Consider the following 19,146-nt stretch of genomic DNA (forward strand, 5'->3'; position numbering starts at 1 on the left):
TTCAGTATCCGAGGAGTCGCAAATTGTGCTGAACATTGTGCAATCAGCAGCAAACATCTCCATTTCTGACCTTATGATGAAAGGAAGGTCATGATGAAGCAACTGAAGATAGCTGGGCCGAGGATGCTACCCTGAGGAACTCCTGCAATGATGTCCTGGAATGGTGATGATTGACCTCCAACCATCTCTCTTTGTGCCCCGTATGAATCCAACCAGTGGAGGGTTTCCCCACTGATTCCCATTGACTCCAGTTTTGCAAATGCTCCTTGATGCAATATTTGGTTCAATGCTTCTTTATATCAGGGCAGTCACTCTCACCTCAGAGTCCATGTTTGAACCAAGGCTTTACTGAGGTCAGGAGCTGAGTGACTCTGTTGGAACCCAAACTGAGCATTATTGAGCAGGTTACTGCTGAGCAAGGGCCGCTTGATAGCGCTGTTGATGACCCCTTCCATCACTTCACTGATGACTGAGAGTAGACTGATGGGACTGTATTTGGCCGGGTTGGATTTGTCCTATTTCTTGTGTATAGGACATGCCTGGGCAATTTTCCACGTTGCCGAGTAGGTGCCAGTGTTCTGGCTGAAGATTGTTGCGAATGCTTCAGCCATATCTTTTGCACTGATGGGAGGGGCTCCTCCATCATTGAGGATGGGGATATTTGTGGAGCTGTCTCCTTCAGTGGTTGTTTCCTTGTTCACCACCATTCACGGCTGGATGTGGCAGGACTGCAGAGTTTAGATCTAATCTGTTGGCTGTGGAATTACTTTGCTCGGTCTATTACTTGCTGTTTGGCATGCAAGTAGTCCTATTTGGTAGCTTTACTAGATTGACACCTCATTTTTAGGTCTGCCTGGTGTTGCTCATGGCATACCCTCTTGCACTTTTCATTGAACCAGGGTTGACCCCCTGGCTTGGTGGTAATGATGGAGTTGGGGGGGTTGGGGGGGGGGGGGTGTATATACTGGGCCATGTGGTTATAGTTTGCGGTTGAGCGCAATTCTGCTGCTGCTGAAACCCACATACCTCATGGATGCCCAGTCTTGAGTTGCTAGATCTGTTCTAAATCTATCCCATTTAGCATAGTGCTAGTGTCACACAACACAATGGAGGGTATCCTCAATTTGAATACGGGGCTTGGTCTCCACAAGGACTGTGCAATGGTCATTTCCTACCGATGCTCTGATGGGCGGCGGATGCAACTTTGGCAGGGAGGTTGATGAGAATGAAGTCAAGTATGTTTTTCCCCTCTTGCTGGATTCCTCACCACCTGCTGCAGAGCCAGTCTATCAATGATATCCCTTAGGATGGCCAGCCCGGTCGGGGGAGGCAGTGGTGTTGTGGTATTGTCACTGGACTAATAATCCTGAGGTCCAGGGTAATGCTCTGGGGCCCCGGGTTCGAATCCATCCACGGCAGATGGTGAAATTTGAATTCATTAAAAATCTGGAATTAAAAGTCTAATGGTGACCATGAAACCATTGTCATGAAAATCCGTCTGGTTCATTGATGTCCTTTGGAACCATAGAATGTCCACAGTGCAGGAAGAGGCCATTCAGCCCATCAGGTCTGCAAAAAAGCATCCCACCCAGGTCCTCCCATTTGCCCTATTCCCATAAATCCATGCATTTACATCATGGCTAAACCACCTAACCTGCATATCTTTGGACTATGGGAGGAAACCGGAGCACCCAGAGGAAACCCACGCAGACATGGGGAGAACATGCAAACACCACACAGGCAGTCACCCAAGGCTGGAATTGAACCCGGGTTCCTGGTGCTGTGAGGCAGGGGTGCTAACCACCACGTTACCCCTTAGGGAAGGAAATCTGCCACCCTTACTTGATCTGGCCTACATGTGACTCCAGATCCATAGCAATGTGGTTGACTCTTAACTACCCTCTAAAATGGCCTAGTAAATGACTCAGTTCAATGGCAATTAGGAATGGGCAATGAATGCTGGCCCAACCAGCGTCGCCCAGATTCTTGAACAAACGAAAAAACACTCTTGCTGATGAACATTTAAGACCCCCACACAAAAGTATATTCTGTACGCTTGCCACCTCAGTGATTCCTCCATTAGCATGGTGAGGTATTAATTCATCCGCTGAGGCGGGATGGTTCATGGCAAACACCAGGAGGTTTCCTCGCTCATGTTTGATTTGGTGCCTTGAGACTTCGTGGGGTCCAAATTTGATGATGAGAAAGTCCAGAGCAACTTCCTCCTGACTGTATACCACTGTACCACCACCTCAGCTGGATCTATCCTGATGGTGGGACGGGATATACCCAAGGATGGTGATGATGGTGCCTGGGACATGATCTGTAAAGTATGATTCCATGAGCATGACTATGTTAGGTTGTCCCTTGAGTAGTCTGTGAAACAGCTCTCTCAATTTTGGCAGAAACGCCCAAATGTTAGTATGGAGAACGCGCAGGATCAACAAGACAGGGTTTGTCATTGTCATTTCCAATGCCTGGTGTCCATCTGGTTTCATTTCTTTTTGTTTTCTTTGTAGTGATTGGATACAACGGAGTGGTCTTTGGACCATTTCAGCTGGCATTTGAGAGTCATTGCTGGGTCTGAAGTCACATGTGGGCCAGAATAGGTAATGACGGCAAGTTTCCTACAAAAAGGACATTAGTGAACCAGACAGGTTTTTCTGACAATCAACAATGGTTTTCATGGTCATCGTTGGACTTTTAATTCCAGATGTTTTATTGAAAACATAATGTTTTATTGCTGTGATGGGATTCCAAACCAGGTTCTCAAAGCATTACCCTGGGTCTGTGGATTATTAGTCCAGCAACAATACCAATGCACCACTGCCTGCCCTTGATACTTGGGGTGGGAGTTATCTTAGGAGGAAAGGTTGAACAGGGTGGGCCTGTATCCATTTGAGTTTACAAAACTGAAGGGTGACCTTACTAAAACACAAGACCCTGAGGGGACTTGGCAGGGTGGATGTTGATAGAATCTTTCCTTTGGGGGATAGACTAGAACTAGGGGACACAGTTCAAAATAATAGGTCTCCCATTTAAGACAGACGATGAGAAACCTTTTCTCTGAGTGGGTCGCGAGTCTTTGCAGCTCTCTTCCCTGGAGAGTGGTGGAGACAGTGTCATTGAATGTTTTTAAGGCAGAGATAGATTTTTGACTAACAAGGGAGTCAAAGGTTATTGGGGGCAGGTAGGAATGTGGTGGAGTTGAGGCCACAATCAGATCAACCATGATTGCATTGAATGGCAGAGCAGGCTCAAGGGCCAAATGGTGTACTCCTGCTCCCAATTCATACGTTTGTGTGTACATTCGTAAGTATAAACACTAACATAAAGTGGTTGGGTCAAATGGCCTATTCTTGTGGTGTTCACTCCATTTAATTCACTGTAAAGCAGGGCAATAATTTGCATTCATAAAGAATTCTTGACATTGTAAAGCACCCCAGAGGTTTTATAGATGCATCAGCAGACACATTTGACATTAGCTGCATAAAGAGGTCTAAAACAAGCATTTGGTCAAAGGGATGAGCTGCAGTGAACATCTTAAAAGAGAGATCAGTCGAGAAGTGGAGAGCTTTAGAAAGGACGAGATCCTGTTTCTGTAGTTTTCTCCTGTCTCTTTGTTTTGAAGACAGGAGTTCATATACTCCTCAAGTTAGTGGCTCTCTCATGTGTGTGCCCAAGTGGCATTCATGCTGTGGCCAGGTATTTGACCAGGAGAATGTGGAGGGCACAGCTCATCCTCATTCTGCTCTTAAGGTATTCACACCCAAAACACTTCCAATTGGATCAGGGAGTAAGCAGAGTTGTGATGTCCCCGTGTACTGCATTTGTTGACTTGATGATCAGCACAAATATATCCACAATTCAAAGTAAAAGCTTAGAAGCAAGAGGAGAAAACCAATAGGGAATACTCCCAACTAAATAAATATCACAGCCAAACAGTTTCAGTGTCCGTGTTAGACATCAGATGGTTCATTTTGCAACTTTGCCACATTGAACTATTCTTACGTCACTGTCATAGACAGCGAAGTGAATGGCAGATGAAATATGAGGTGGAGAAATGCAAAGTTATTTAATAATTTTGGTAGGTTAAATAAAAAAGTTGGATATCTTTTAAATGATGAAAGGCTGGATAATGTTTGTTTTCAGTGTGATTTAGGTGTCCTTGTCTCCAGAAAGCTTACAGGCAGATACAGTAAACAATTCAGAAAGTAAATGTCACATTAGCTTTTATTACAAAGGGAATGGAATATAACAGAAGATAAGTTTTATTACAACTGTACAGGGCCTTAGTGAAACACACCTGGAGTACTGTAGTACAGGTTTGGCCTCCTTATCTTCGAGGGAGAACAACAAAAGTTCACTCTTATGAATAGCTGGGATATGGGGGTTGCTCAATCAAACATTGAGTAAACCAGGTCTATTTTCCTCACGTGTAGAAGAATAAGAGCTGACCTCACTGAAACATAAAACCCTTGAAGAGTTTGACAGTAAATGATTGGAGGATGTTCCCCTGGCTGGGAGAGTATAGAGTTAAGGAGTCATGAGTTGTAAGTTATAAGTTAAAGAGTCATAGAGTTAAGGAGCCATTTAGGACTGAGATGAGGAGAAATTTATTAAATCAAATAGTTGCAAACCTTTGGAATTCTCCACAGCAGAGATCTATCGATGCTCAATCATTGATTATATATAAACCAGACAGTGACAGATTTTTTTCATTCCAAGGACAGCAAGGGATATGGGGATAATTGGAGAAGGTGTAGCTGAGTAGAAGGTCAGTCATCATCTTACTGAATGGTAGGGTGCCCAAAGGGCTGAAAGGCCAACTGCTGCTCCAATTTCTATGTTTTTATATCCTTATAGAAAAAGCAAATAAAATGCAGTGGCAAAAGACACCATACAAGATGTGGTAATTGGAGCTTACTTTCATCAATGGAATGATGCACATTTGCTTGTGATTGTCATGGGACATGTGAACATATTACAATACACATTCCCCACTTCCTATTCATTCTGTAACATTAGTCTCCTTTCAACTTTAATGCAAACTTCAATCGAGTGGGTTTATCTTTGGCTTTGTGGTAATATTCACTCCTGATGTAGGTACGGTATGAACTGTCCAGATAGTCCAGTCAGTGACAGCCAGAGATGGTATTCACATCTGGTGGGCTTGGATACCCTGGAACCCTCATTGCATGGACTGTGCAAATCCACATAAGCCTCCCACCAGAGTTCTAAGGCAGAAGGAATTCTTATATTGTGACCTGTCAAACTTAATCGGCACACAAATCCTTCCTCTACTTCACAGTTCTCTCCAAGAAGATTGCATGATCGAAAATAGAGATGACTTCAATGGGGTTAAGGCTAACACATGCAGCAAGAGGGGCAGAGTAATCTCCCAGGTTTCTACCATTGCTGCCGCAAACTAACCAACACAAAGATGCCAGAGTCCACCCAGATCCAAATCAACTTCCTGAACTCTCCCACTCTCACTGCTGGCTGGTCCTGCTGTTTTTGTCCCTATTCAGTAATGCGCTACTGTTTTAAAGCATCTTCATATGTATGTGCTGAGGTTTCAAATGACAGAAATAAAAACAGAAAATGCTAGCAATGTTTATGAGGCTGCCCTTCCCCTCGTTCAACAAAGATGCAAAGTTATAGAATCATAGAATCCTATAGTGCAGAAGGAGGCCATTCGACCCATCGAGTCTGCACCGACCACAATCCCACCCAGGCCCCATCCCCGTAACCACATTTAGCTACCCTACAAATCCCCCTGATACTAAGGGGCAACTGAGCATGGCTCATCAACCTAACCTGCACATGTTTGGTGTGTGGGAGGAAACCGGAACACCGGAGGAAATCCTCGCCGACACAGGGAGAATGTGCAAACTCCACACAGACAGTCACCCGAGGCCAGAATTGGACCTGGGTCCCTGGCACTGTGAGGCAGCAGTGCTAACCACTGTGCTGCCCAAAGATACCGGGATTTACTTAATAATAAATCAGGAGCAAAAACCCTGATTGACATTCTTCTCCCAAGCTCATGGACACTAAAGCCAATTGGTACAGTCCCACCAACCATCAACTAACTCAGCACAGACAAAGGATCAATCCACAGCCAAATGAAACACCAGAAAAGACAGGCAAATCCATTTTCAACGGCACCATGTTGGCTAAATCAAGAGTATACAGATAAAGCAGCAGGAACCATTGCAGAATTTCTCTCCACTGCAAAAACCAATGGAATTCAAGAATACATTAACTCAAGTGCACATACCTATGTGCATTTACACACCAACACTGCCCCACTCATCACCAAAATCAACTAAAACACTGACCAAAATCACAGCACTGCTGACAATGGAAATCTTAAGGAAATGTAAAGTGTATTAGGCAGAGTGCAAATCCATTGAAACAAAGAGCTGCAGTTTGAGAAAAATGTGGCAAATCCTCAGAATCAGAGCTGAGACAATATCCAGTGAAGTGAAAAGCAAGGTTAGATCTTAAAATGGGATACTGTAAATCTACATGAGTGAATGTAGATGGTTAATATTCCTTAGACAGACTCAAAATAAATATAGATGCAATGAATGGAATACAGCCACAAGTTTGGCTTTTTACTGAATGGATTCGATTACTTTTCATTTCACATCAGCCCATTTGTAGCAAAACCCTACAAATCCCCTTGGTACTAAGGGGCAATTGAGCGTGGCCAATCAACCTAACCTGGGCATCTTTGGTGTGTGGGAGGAATCCAGAACATCAAAAACAGCAGCTGAAGTCAAAGGTTGGAAAGCCCAGAATTGAGTGGTGGCGATCTGTAAATAGCTCTGGGGAATATAACCTTGTTTACAATCATTACTATTAACTTAACCAACTGTGGCATGTTTCACTGAGTTACATTCAGCGCTATTTGTTCAAATAGGTTGCAATTTGCTTGGCCTTTTCTGATCAAAACCAGCCCTCGGGTTTTGATAACTATTAATAGCACCAAAGTAGTTCAATGGCAAATTCAGGGAGATGGTGCGAAGACTATATCACAAAGCTGGGGTATTGGGGAGATCAGTGTGTATATTACAAATGTTATTAAGGAGGGCGACGCAGGCTGGAAGGGGGCAAGACACGTTGTTGGGTTCAGTGATGACGTTGGGAATTGATTTAGGATTATGGTTGGTTCGGGATTAGGTTTGGGGGGGAAGGGGATTAGGTTTTGGGAAGGCTTGGGGGTAGCGGTTAAGGGGAGGCTTGGGAGTAGGGTTAAGGGTGGGTGGGGGGGGGGTGTTAGGGTTTTGGGAAGGCTTGAGGGTAGGGATTAAGAGTGGGAGGGCGTTAGCGTTTTGGGGGTCGGGGTTAAGGGTGGGGGGTGTTAGGGTTTTGGGGGGCTTGGGGGTAGGGGTTAAGGGTGGGGGGTGTTGGGTTTTGGGGAGGGGCTTGAGGGTAGGGGGTGTTAGGGTTTTGAGGGGGGCTTGGGGGTAGGGGTTAAGGGTGGGGGGTGTTAGGGTTTTGGGGGGGCTTGGGGTAGGGGTTAAGGGTGGGGGGTGTTAGGGTTTTGGGGGGGGCTTGGGGGTGGGGGGCGGTGGGTTATGGTGGGGGTTCTGAGTTGGGCCCAGTCCACTGCCCCGCTCTCTGAGCCTCAGTCCCCGGCTCCCGGTACCTTTCTTGGCCTTGTCTCCCGGGATGTTCTGGGCCCGGAGCCGCTGGTCCAGGATGTAGAGCATCTCCCCGCCCAGGTTAATGAAGAGCAGCGGCAGTGTCCGCAGCGACATGCTGAGCCGGTGGGTGGGTGGCTGTGTGCCACCCTCTGTGTCACTCTGTGTGTCTGGGTCTCTGTCCCGGGACCCGCGCCGCCCGTTGCCTTGACGCTCCGGTTGCCATGTCAGTGACGCAACGCCGCTTCCGCCAATCAGCATCACTCTCACTGCCAGGTGCGATAAAAGGGGTGGGTTAAAGGGATGGGCCACCTCTCAGATTTCTCATCTGCCGACCAGAAATCTCCCTTTGCAGGTGTTTGTGAAACTGCTGCTCCTGTATTAACTCACACCAAGTCTCAGCTCCCTCACCCCCTGCTCTCACTGACCCATCCCCCTCACCCCCTGTGCTTACCGACCCATCCCCCTGACCGACCCATCCCCCTCACCCCCTGTGTCACCGACCCATCTCCCTCACCCTCTGTGCTCACCGACCCATCCCCCTCACCCCCTGTGCTCACCGACCGATTCCCCTCACCCACTGTGCTCACCGACCGATTCCCCTCACCCCCTGTGCTCACCAACCCATCCCCCTCACCCCCTGTGCTCACCGACCCATTCCCCTCACCCACTATGCTCACCAATCCCTCACTCCCTGTGCTCACTGACCCAGAGCTCCCAGTCACATCAATAGCTTGATTTCCAAATTCTTATCTTGATTTTCCAATATCTCTGTGGCCTTACCCCTCCCTCTTTCTGCAATCTCTTCCAATCCCACAGCCCTCTCACATATTTCTATTTCTCTAATTCTGCCCTCTTGTCCATCGCCGATGATAATCACACCCAGGATGACCAACTGTCCAGCAACCATCCAATATTCAAAGTGTTCATGCCAGGTCCAGGATTGATGTTGGGATGCTGTTTGCCCCATTTTATAGCCATACGCTGGAATTCTACCACCCCGCCCACCACGGAATCAGAGCCGGCGAAGGGCGGACAACGGAAATGTCCGTTGACCTTGGGCGGGAATTTCTGGTCTCGCTCAAGCGAGGCTATAAATTCCCACCCATAGAGTTTTACAGTACAGGAAGAGGCCCTTTGGTCCATCATGCCCATGCCAGCCATCAAACACCTATCCAGTCTAATCCCTGTTCCAGCACTTGGTCCGTAGCCTTGCATGCCATGACGTTTCAAGTGCTCATCTAAATTCTTCTTAAATGTTCAGTTCAGTTTATTTATTAGTGTCACAAGTGGCCTTACATTAACATTGCAATGAAGTTACTGTGAAAATCCCCTGAGGGTTCCTGCCTCTACCATCCTTTCAAGGCAGTGATTTACAGATTCCAACCATCCTCTGGGTGAAAATATTTTTCCTCAAATCCCCTCTAAAACTCCTGCTCCTTAAATCTATGCTTCCTGGTTGTTGACCCCTCTACTAAGGGAAAAAGTTTCCTTCTATCCACCCTATCTATATCCCTCATAATTTTGTATCCCTCAATCAGGTCCCCCCTCAGCCTTATCTGCTCGAAGAAAAACTGCCCCAGCTTATCCAATCTCCCTTATATTCCAGATCATTTAATTATCTGTGCAGGCCTGTCCACCATTTAATGCTTTCCCACCGTAAAGGTTTTCATCCTATCACAGCCAGAGTCCAGTAGTTTCTTAAATTATTTTAAATATTATCTTAAATGATTATAATTGATGAGTTTTCCCCCATCACTGTGTCCACACTATATAAATCCACAATCCCTAACATAGTTAGGACATTACAGAAAGAAAGGCCGCAATTCTCCCAAAAGCACTGAATTGGCGGGAAAACTGTTCTAGATCCCGACTGTTTTGTCAGTTCAGCTTCTCACCTGAATCTCCCCACTCTGTGCACTGAAAAGGTCCCAGTCGTGAATCTCATTAAAAACCCGGGGTGGGGGGGGGGGGGCTATTTGCGCCGGAGTTTGACAGTTCTGGAACTCTGCGCATGTGCAGTGGCCCCGATCTGTCAGTCTTCTCGTTTGCTGGCCAGCTCGATCGCTGGCCAGCCCGGGACCCCTGCAGTGCTGCCCCTCCAGCCCCCCACAAGGCCTGATCGCGGCCCCTACAACAATTCCCGGGCCAGCCCCAACTCCCTCCCCGCCCTGGAGCGCCCAGATGTCCAGCCCACCCCTCCCCCAGCAGTGGTGATCCCCCCACCCCCTCACCCCGGCAGACCCCACCCACTGACCCCTCCCCAGAATCAGACCCCCCCCGCGAAGGCAGGCCCCCCCCCAGCAGACCACCTCCCCAGCCCACCCCAATTGCTGCCTCCTCCTCCATCCCAGACTGATCCCAATGCAGAGTGGCAGCGGGACCCCCCACCCCCACCCCCACCGATCACCGTTAGGCCCCACCCATGATAGGCCCCGCCCCCTTGGCACTGCCTGATGCCCAATGGGCAATGCCAGGGTGCCCTATTGGGCAGTGCCAGAGGGCACAGGCTGGCACTGCCAGGGTGCCCATGCCCAGGGGGCATCACCTCCTTACCACCAGCCCCGATTGCCTCCCTTCATTCCGTCGGGGTCTCCCGCTAGTTGCCCGAACATGGGAAGCTCGTCGAAACCCTGCCAGAATGAAGTACTCCTGGCAGGGTGGGAGAGTCAATCGGGACCTGAAAGTTCCCGATAATTAGATTGAAAACATATTTAAAATACATTTTAAAAAGATTCAAATTATTTACCTGCCTTCCCGCTGGTTTCCAGCTTGGTCTGACCGGCGATTGTTCACCGGCTCTGGGAGATGCGCGTGCGTTCCCAGCACATGCACAAATCCTGGAACAAGGCCGGTGATGCGCATCTCCCACCCCGACCCACCAGAAAAGTTGTGGGTCGCGATGGGAGAATCGCAGCCAAAATTGGCAATGAGGACAGTGAGGCCACACAAGGCGAACAGCTTTTAGGGATGGCTGAACATGGAGGCCACTGCATTGTGCTGAGCATTGAATGGTTACTGAGGTATCTTCTTAATTGGAATAAAGGGATACGGACTGAGTAAAGGCAGAAGGTTTTATTTTTAGTTTAGTTAGGGCATCATGGTCGGCACAGGCTTGGAGGGCCAAAAGGCCTGTTCCTGTGCTGTACCTTTCTTTGTTCTTTGTTCACAGTATCTCCTGTGTAACTTGATTTTGTGTCTCTGTGCACTGTTTGAGAGCACATTTCCACTCCATCTGACGAAGGAGCAGCGCTCCGAAAGCTTATGGTATTTGCTACCAAATAAACCTGTTGGACTTTAACCTGGTGTTGTGTGACTTCTTACTGTGTTCACCCCAGTCCAACGCCGGCATCTCCACATCACAGTATCTTGACCAGACTTTGCCCCCTGAGTTGGACCTGACCCTCTCCCTGTGCAGCCTGGACACAGCGGTGTTCTGCATCTTCTGCTTTTTCACTCAGAGAGCAGTGAACCTGTGGAATTCTGTACCACAACAGGCTGTCAAGGCACAGTCACTGAATATATTTAAGAAGGATAGATTTCTAGATTCTAAAGGTGTCGAGGTGTATGGGGAGAGCACGGGAGTATGGTGTTGAGAGAGAGGATCAGTCATTGCCCCTTGAAGGGGTGAATGGTTTACTCCTACCCCTATTTTCGATGTTCCTATGTTTCTACCTTCACTCTCTGCCTCCACTTCCTCTTCCCCTCCCTGTTCCTGAATCTCCCCGATGAGCTTTCTCGATGCAGAGACACTTCATTTTCAAGACCGACTGTGTTATGGAGCATGGAGAAGATCATTGCGGTGATTGAGACCCTTGCAGGAATGGACACAAGGCACCACCCAACCGATACAGACACTGGGTTCTTCAGGAGCCCAATGGCCTGCTCAGTGCTTGTCCTAGTGAGCTGATGGCTTCAGTTACATCGTCTCTGTCACAAGCTCTCGTATGGGGGCTGAGTAGCCATTTCTTCGAGCAATATCCTTTATCACTGAGAATTCACCAGGATGCCGCCTGGGATGGAACATTTAAGTTATGAAGAGAGGTTGTGTAGACCTGGGTCATTTTTGTTGGACATGATGTGGAGATGCCGGCGTTGGACTGGGGTAAACACGACAGCGCAGAGTCGCTGAGCAGAAACTGATAACCAAGTTCCGCACACATGAGGACGGCCTCAACCGGGATATTGGGTTCATGTCACACTATCTGTCATCCCCACAGCTTGCCTGGACCTGCAGAGTCTCACTGGCTGTCCTGTCTGGAGACAATACACATCTCTTTAACCTGTCTTAATGCTCTCTCCACTCACATTGTTTGTATCTTAAAGACTTGGTTAGCTGTAAGTATTCGCATCCCAACCATTATTCTGTAAATTGAGTTTGTGTCTTTATATGCCCTGTTTGTGAACAGAATTCCCACTCACCTGAAGAAGGGGCTTAAGGCTCCGAAAGCTTGTGTGGCTTTTACTACCAAATAAACCTGTTGGACTTTAACCTGGTGTTGTTAAACTTCTTACTGTCATTTTTGTTGGAGCAGAGAAGACTGAAGGGTGACCTGATCGAGGTCAACAAGATTATGAGAGACATGGACAGAGTGGATAAGAAGCAGCTGTTCCCGTTAGTTGAAGGGTCAGTCACGAGGGGACATAGGTTCAAGGTGAGGGGCAGGAGGTTTAAGGGGAACATGAGGAAAAACCTTTTTACCCAGAGGGTGGTGACGGTCTGGATTGCGCTGCCTGGGAGGGTGGTAGAGGTGAGCTGCCTCACATCCTTTAAAAAGATTCTGGATGAGTACTTGGCACATCAGAACATTCAGGGCGATGGGCCAAGTGCTGGCAGATGGGATTAGGTGGGAGTTCAGGTGTTTCTAATGTGCTGGTGCGGAGTCGATGGGTCGAAGGGTCTCTTCTGCACTGTATGATTCTATGAGAATCCATCCACAGAGTTTGAAGTATTGGAGTGAAGATTTTAAGCAGCTTGGACTGGTGGGGGAATGAAGGAACCATGGCAGCTACCAGGAAAGCAAGTTCCCACATGGAGGAAGCTCTTGTTGCGGTCACAGTCCGGTAAATGTTGAGGGACTAGTAACCCTGCTTGCTGATACATCTCTCTGGATGGTCACAGGGCCCCTTTCTGGCCAAATGGATACAGTTGATGATGCCCTTCACCTGGGAATTCAGTGGAGGAAGTCAGATTGACTACCCTTGTGTCTGCTGTGAACTGAATGCACTGTCCAGAGCTGGAAAAGAGTGACAATCTGTGAAAGGAGCTGCAAGCCAAGAGCTTAACTTTGGTATCTCCTGTGCAGCATTCCAAGCAGTGTTGCTCAGTGTAATTATAGAATCGCTACAGTGCAGAAGGAGGTCGTTCTGTCCATCGAGTCTGCATGGACAACAATCCCACCCTATCCCCATAACCCCAAATATTTACCCCACTAGTCCCCCTGACACCCAATTTAGCATGGCCAATCCACCTAACCCGCACATCATGTGGGAGGAAACCGGAGCGCCCGGAGGAAACCCACGCAGACATGGGGAGAACGTGCAGACTCCACATAGACAGTGACCCGAGGCTGGAATTGAACCCAGGTCCCTGGTGCTGTGAGGCAGCTGTGCTGACCACAGTGCGAACCACTGTGTCACCATGCCGCCCTTGCCGCAATGTCTTTGGCAACGTGGGCACAGTTGTTTGTGACTACCTGCCTGGAGAATCTGCTGCAGCACTGAATCTCCGTCATCTCCGGCTAGTTCTGTCTTCAGCAGTAGATCCCCTGGAGAAGATTTAAAAGTGCTGGTTCCACCTCTTCAGCCTGACTTATTTGATACATTCTGTTTTGGGTGGCTTTGCCCTTCGATATAGGCACTACACACTCTGCCTGATTTGGTAACCGTCTTTGGGGCGGGCTCCCTGGCTGCATGTACAGCGCTGTTGTGCTGGCCGCTCCCTAAATTGCGGGGCTCCCTCACATCCAGTGCCGGGATTTCCTGGTTCCTTGCTTGCTTGCTTTTCCTCGTGCAGGACTGGGGGTCATGAATATCTTCATCTGGGGACCTGGGCCTGCGGTAGGGGGCTCGCCTGGGCCCAAGGACGTTCTTCTCCATGGATCCTTGGGCACCTTACCCTGCATTTTCACGAGATAAGGCCAGCTTTATGGTTTTTTTATTAAATCTAGGTTTGGCTTTGTCAAAAGCCTTCTTTGGATTGCTAGATCATTTATGCCGCTAACTAGACGGTCTCTCAGCATTTCCAGTAATGTTGGGCCATACTCTCAATGCTCCACCAGTTTTCTTAGTCACGTCAGGAATTCTATCACTGGCTCCCTTGCAAATCTAGTAGTTGTACTGAACCTTCAGCATTGCAAGATCACAGAAGGTTTAGGATTGTAATGAATTGTCACCATTTCCACCAACTCATCAAAGGTCTTGGAATCTGGTGTTGCCGGATACGTCAGACTTTTTATAATGCTGAATGTTGCAACCACACACGCAGTCATTAGGATGACCGTTTGCCGATTATCTCCTATTTCGTTAGCTTGAAAGAAGTATCTCATTCTCTCAGCATATTGTGGCAAATCCTCAATATTCACATCGTATGGCTCCAATTTCCTGAAAATTGGCATTGCAAAAACTGAACGATGCAGATTAACACGATCTGATGAGCAGGGTTACCAAAATGTTCCTTTTACCTCATCGCCAGTATAATAACTCCAGGGGTCAGCTGTAAAGGAACAGTGCTTTATTGCACAAAATAAAGTAAAGCAAAAACCACAAGCCTGTGGTGAACACAAGGAGTCCCAACTGGGACAATGGGCTAATGGACCCACTCAGGGGCCTGCTTTATACAGGGTGTATACACAGGTGTATACGAGCTCCACCTGGTTAGTTAATTACCAATCCCCAGGGAGCTCGTATTCAGTGGGTCCTACAGGGAGGTCAATCAGTGATTCCCCATGCAAGTTATGGACGTTATCACATTGATCGGCAAACAACGCTCCAAAATGGTTGACTGCTCTTGCAAAGCGCAAACCACTGGGCAGTGATGCTCCTAGATTCGCTTTGACTGTATTTATAGGTTAACTTCCTCTTTCTGTCCGCAATGTGTAGATTCCTATCAAGGATAGTGTCACATTAAGTTATAGAACATAGAACATAGAACATTACAGCGCAGAACAGGCCCTTCGGCCCACGATGTTGCACCGACCAGTTAAAAAAAAACTGTGACCCTCCAACCTAAACCAATTTCTTTTCGTCCATGAACCTATCTACGGATCTCTTAAACGCCCCCAAACTAGGCGCATTTACAACTGATGCTGGCAGGGCATTCCAATCCCTCACCACCCTCTGGGTAAAGAACCTACCCCTGACATCGGTTCTATAACTACCCCCCCTCAATTTAAAGCCATGCCCCCTCGTGCTGGATTTCTCCATCAGAGGAAAAAGGCTATCACTATCCACCCTATCTAAACCTCTAATCATCTTATATGTTTCAATAAGATCCCCTCTTAGCCGCCGCCTTTCCAGCGAAAACAATCCCAAATCCCTCAGCCTCTCCTCATAGGATCTCCCCTCCATACCAGGCAACATCCTGGTAAACCTCCTCTGCACCCTCTCCAAAGCCTCCACATCCTTCCTGTAATGTGGGGACCAGAACTGCACACAGTACTCCAAGTGCGGCCGCACCAGAGTTGTGTACAGTTGCAACATAACGCTACGACTCCTAAATTCAATCCCCCTACCAATAAACGCCAAGACACCATATGCCTTCTTAACAACCTTATCTACTTGATTCCCAACTTTCAGGGATCTATGCACACATACACCTAGATCCCTCTGCTCCTCCACACTATTCAAAGTCCTCCCGTTAGCCCTATACTCAACACATCTGTTATTCCTACCAAAGTGAATTACCTCACACTTCTCCGCATTAAACTCCATCCGCCACCTCTCGGCCCAACTTTGCAACCTGTCTAAGTCTTCCTGCAAACTACGACACCCTTCCTCACTGTCTACCACACCACCGACTTTGGTGTCATCAGCAAATTTGCTAATCCACCCAACTATACCCTCATCCAGATCATTAATAAATATTACAAACAGCAGTGGCCCCAAAACAGATCCCTGAGGTACACCACTTGTAACCGCACTCCATGATGAATATTTACTATCAACCACCACCCTCTGTTTCCTATCCGCTAGCCAATTCCTGATCCAATTTCCTAGATCACCCCCAATCCCATACATCTGCATTTTCTGCAGAAGCCTACCATGGTGAACCTTATCAAACGCCTTACTAAAATCCATATATACCACGTCCACTGCCTTGCCCCCATCCACCTCCTTGGTCACTTTCTCAAAAAACTCAATAAGGTTAGTAAGGCACGACCTACCTGCCACAAAACCATGCTGACTATCACCTATCAATTCATTACTCTCCAAATAACTATAAATATACCGATACCAAAGCCACATTCATGATTATGATTTTCACATTCGCAGCCGGCTGCTCATCTGTGAAGAGCAAATAAAATGAAAGAAGTAAAACCAACGCTTGTCTTTACAGGGTGTGTTTCATAACCTCAAGATTCCTCAGAGAGCTTTGAGCTAGTTAAGTAGCTTTTAAATGTAGTCAGAGTTTTAATGTAAAGCAGTGGTTCTCAAATTGAAGTCCAAATGATTTGATGGGACATGCTGTCTCTCACTCCCCGTGCTCCTGTTCTCCCTATGCACCTGCTCTCTCTCTCTCTGTGCTCCTGCTCTCTCTCTCTGTGCTCCTGCTCTCTCTCTCTGTGCTCCTGCTCTCTCTCTCTGTGCTCCTGCTCTCTCTCTCTCTCTGTTCTCCTGCTCTCTCTCTCTGTGCCCCTGCTCTCTCTCTCTGTGCTCCTACTCTGTCTCTCTCTGTGCTCCTGCTCTCTCTCTCTCTGTGCTCCTGCTCTCTCTCTCTGTGCTCTTGCTCTCTGTGCTCCTGCTCTCTCTCTCTGTGCTCCTGCTCTCTCTCTCTCTGTGCTCCTGCTCTCTCTCTCTCTGTGCTCCTGCTCTCTCTCTGTGCTCCTGCTCTCACTCTCTCTGTGCTCCTGCTCTCTCTCTCTCTCTGTGCTCCTGCTCTCTCTCTCTCTCTCTCTGTGCTCCTGCTCTCTCTCTCTGTGCTCCTGCTCTCTCTCTCTCTGCTCCTGCTCTCTCTCTCTGTGCTCCTGCTCTCTCTCTGTGCTCCTGCTCTCTCTCTCTGTGCTCCTGCTCTCTTTCTCTCTGTGCTCCTGCTCTCTCTCTGTGCTCCTGCTCTCTCTCTCTCTGTGCTCTTGCTCTCTGTGCTCCTGCTCTCTCTCTCTGTGCTCCTGCTCTCTCTCTCTCTCTGTGCTCCTGCTCTCTCTCTCTCTGTGCCCCTGCTCTCTCTCTCTCTCTGTGCCCCTGCTCTCTCTCTCTCTCTGTGCCCCTGCTCTCTCTCTCTCTCTGTGCCCCTGCTCTCTCTCTCTCTCTGTGCCCCTGCTCTCTCTCTGTGCTCCTGCTCTCTCTCTCTGTTCTCCTGCTCTCTCTCTCTCTCCGTGCTCCTGCTCTCTCTCTGTGCCCCTGCTCTCTCTCTCTCTGTGCTCCTGCTCTCTCTCTCTGTGCTCCTGTGGTGAACCATCGTTGGTTACCACTGTGGGGTTATTCCAATGTTACTGTTGGGTTAGGGTGTTGCCACTGTGGGGTTGTTATAATGTTGTTGTTGGGTTAGGGTGTTTACACTGTGGGATTAATATACCTGTGGTGGATGCTGTTATGGCACATCCCGGTCGGGCCCCGCCTCCTGGGGAGAGGTATAAGACCCTCTGCTCAGGCGGGACCCCTCCAGTCTGGATTGGTGTACTCGTGTTAGATAGTTCCATTGTTTGTCAATAAAAGCCTTCAATCGCTGAAGCCTTGTACCTTGTGCTTGATTGTCGCGCATCAATTTTATTGACAAACACAAAACTCTCGACAGTAAAGAGAGTATGGAGCAAATGCTGAAACCAGAGCGTCTGACGCTGGACCCACGTGCGGTCGGTGCCTCTAACACCTTCGACCACTGGCTGAAGTGTTTCGAGGACTACCTGGCGGCCTCTGCAGCAGTTACTACGGACGACGACAGACTCCAGGACCTCCACGCGAGGGTAAGTGACACGGTCTATCTCGCGATTCGTGCGGCCACCACTTACCCGAGGGCCATCGAGCTCTTGAAAAAACGATACACGAGACCACCCAACGAGATTCACGCTCGTTACCTCCTCGCTACACGACGTCGGCAGTCGGGCGAAACCATGGAGGACTACGCCAATGAGCTCTTGCAGCTTGCCAGGGGCTGCGACTGCAAAGCTGTGTCGGCTGAGCAGGACATGTACGACCTCGCCCGAGATGCGTTCGTAGCAGGGGTAGGGTCCTCGTACATCCGGCTTAAGCTATTGGAGAAAGGGAATCTCAACCTGACCCAAGCGATGGAGATGGCTGAGATGCTGGAGGCAGCGTCGAAAAGCTTGGCTCTGTACCCCGAAGACCACGTGGAGACAACGTGGCAGGAGCAAGCACAAATCCCTCCTCGCCCCACGGGCTCGCGCTCCCATATCGACCCGACGACGGCGGCAGCTCCAGGTGGCCAGCGGTGCTATTTTTGCGGAGGAGCCAAGCATCCACGGCAACAGTGTCCAGCTAAAACAGTGATCTGCAGTCAGTGCGGTAAAAAGGGGCACTACGCGAAAGTCTGCAGATCGAAGCCCAAGAACGGCAGTGCAGCCTGTGACCCTCCAGAGCGGAGACAATCTCCTTCGGCGTCGCAGTATCCACGAGGTCCGACCACGTGCGAATCCAGGACGACGCCATCGTGGCTGGCGGAGGAGGAAGATGACCACCAGGAGTCGCTACGCTTGGCGCCCTCACCCACGTGCGATTCATGGGGGCGGCCATCGTGGTCGACGATGACCAGGAGCGACCAGCAGGGGTCCTCAGTATCAACCTCGGCTGCCTGCAGTGACGTCCAAGGGCCAACGGTGGCGTCGATCTCTCTGGACCAGACAAAGCATCACAGGCTTGACTGTTCGATGATGAACATCAAGGTAAATGGTCGTACTGTGTATTGTCTGTTTGACAGTGGGAGCACCGAGAGTTTTATTCACCCTGACACTGCAAAGAGGTGTGGACTCCGGGTTCTACCTGCCAAACAGACAATTTCTATGGCATCACGGTCCCGGTCTGTACCGATCCAAGGACGTTGTGTGGTAACCCTGGAGGTGCAGGGCACAATTTACGAGCGATACAGGCTCCTTGTGTTGCCGCACCTTTGCGCGCCAATTCTCCTCGGACTAAACTTTATGGTCCACATGAAGAGTGTGATCCTACAGTACGGTGGGCCACTCCCTTCGCTGGCAGTAGGGAATCAGCCGCAGCCTCCAAATTGTCCAAAGCGCCCCGCATGCAACCTTTCCACACTAAAGATCACCACACCCTCTTTATTTAAGAATCTGGTACCAGGCTGCAAGCCCATCGCTAC

General features: G+C 48.8%; 1 protein-coding gene across 1 annotated transcript in view; it reads right to left on the bottom strand.

The window, feature by feature from the left end:
• Nucleotides 1–7,884, bottom strand: part of oscp1b (organic solute carrier partner 1b) — a 42,511-nt gene extending 34,627 nt beyond the window's left edge. The window contains exon 1 of the mRNA XM_078237721.1: nt 7,661–7,884. Within this exon, the coding sequence (XP_078093847.1) occupies nt 7,661–7,772 (112 nt within the window). The 5' untranslated portion in view covers nt 7,773–7,884. The remainder of the gene's footprint in view (nt 1–7,660) is intronic.
• Between the last annotated feature and the right edge of the window lie 11,262 nt (nt 7,885–19,146).

This window comes from Mustelus asterias, chromosome 21 (genome assembly GCF_964213995.1).
Source record: "Mustelus asterias chromosome 21, sMusAst1.hap1.1, whole genome shotgun sequence".
NCBI classification, from domain to species: Eukaryota; Metazoa; Chordata; class Chondrichthyes; order Carcharhiniformes; family Triakidae; genus Mustelus; species Mustelus asterias.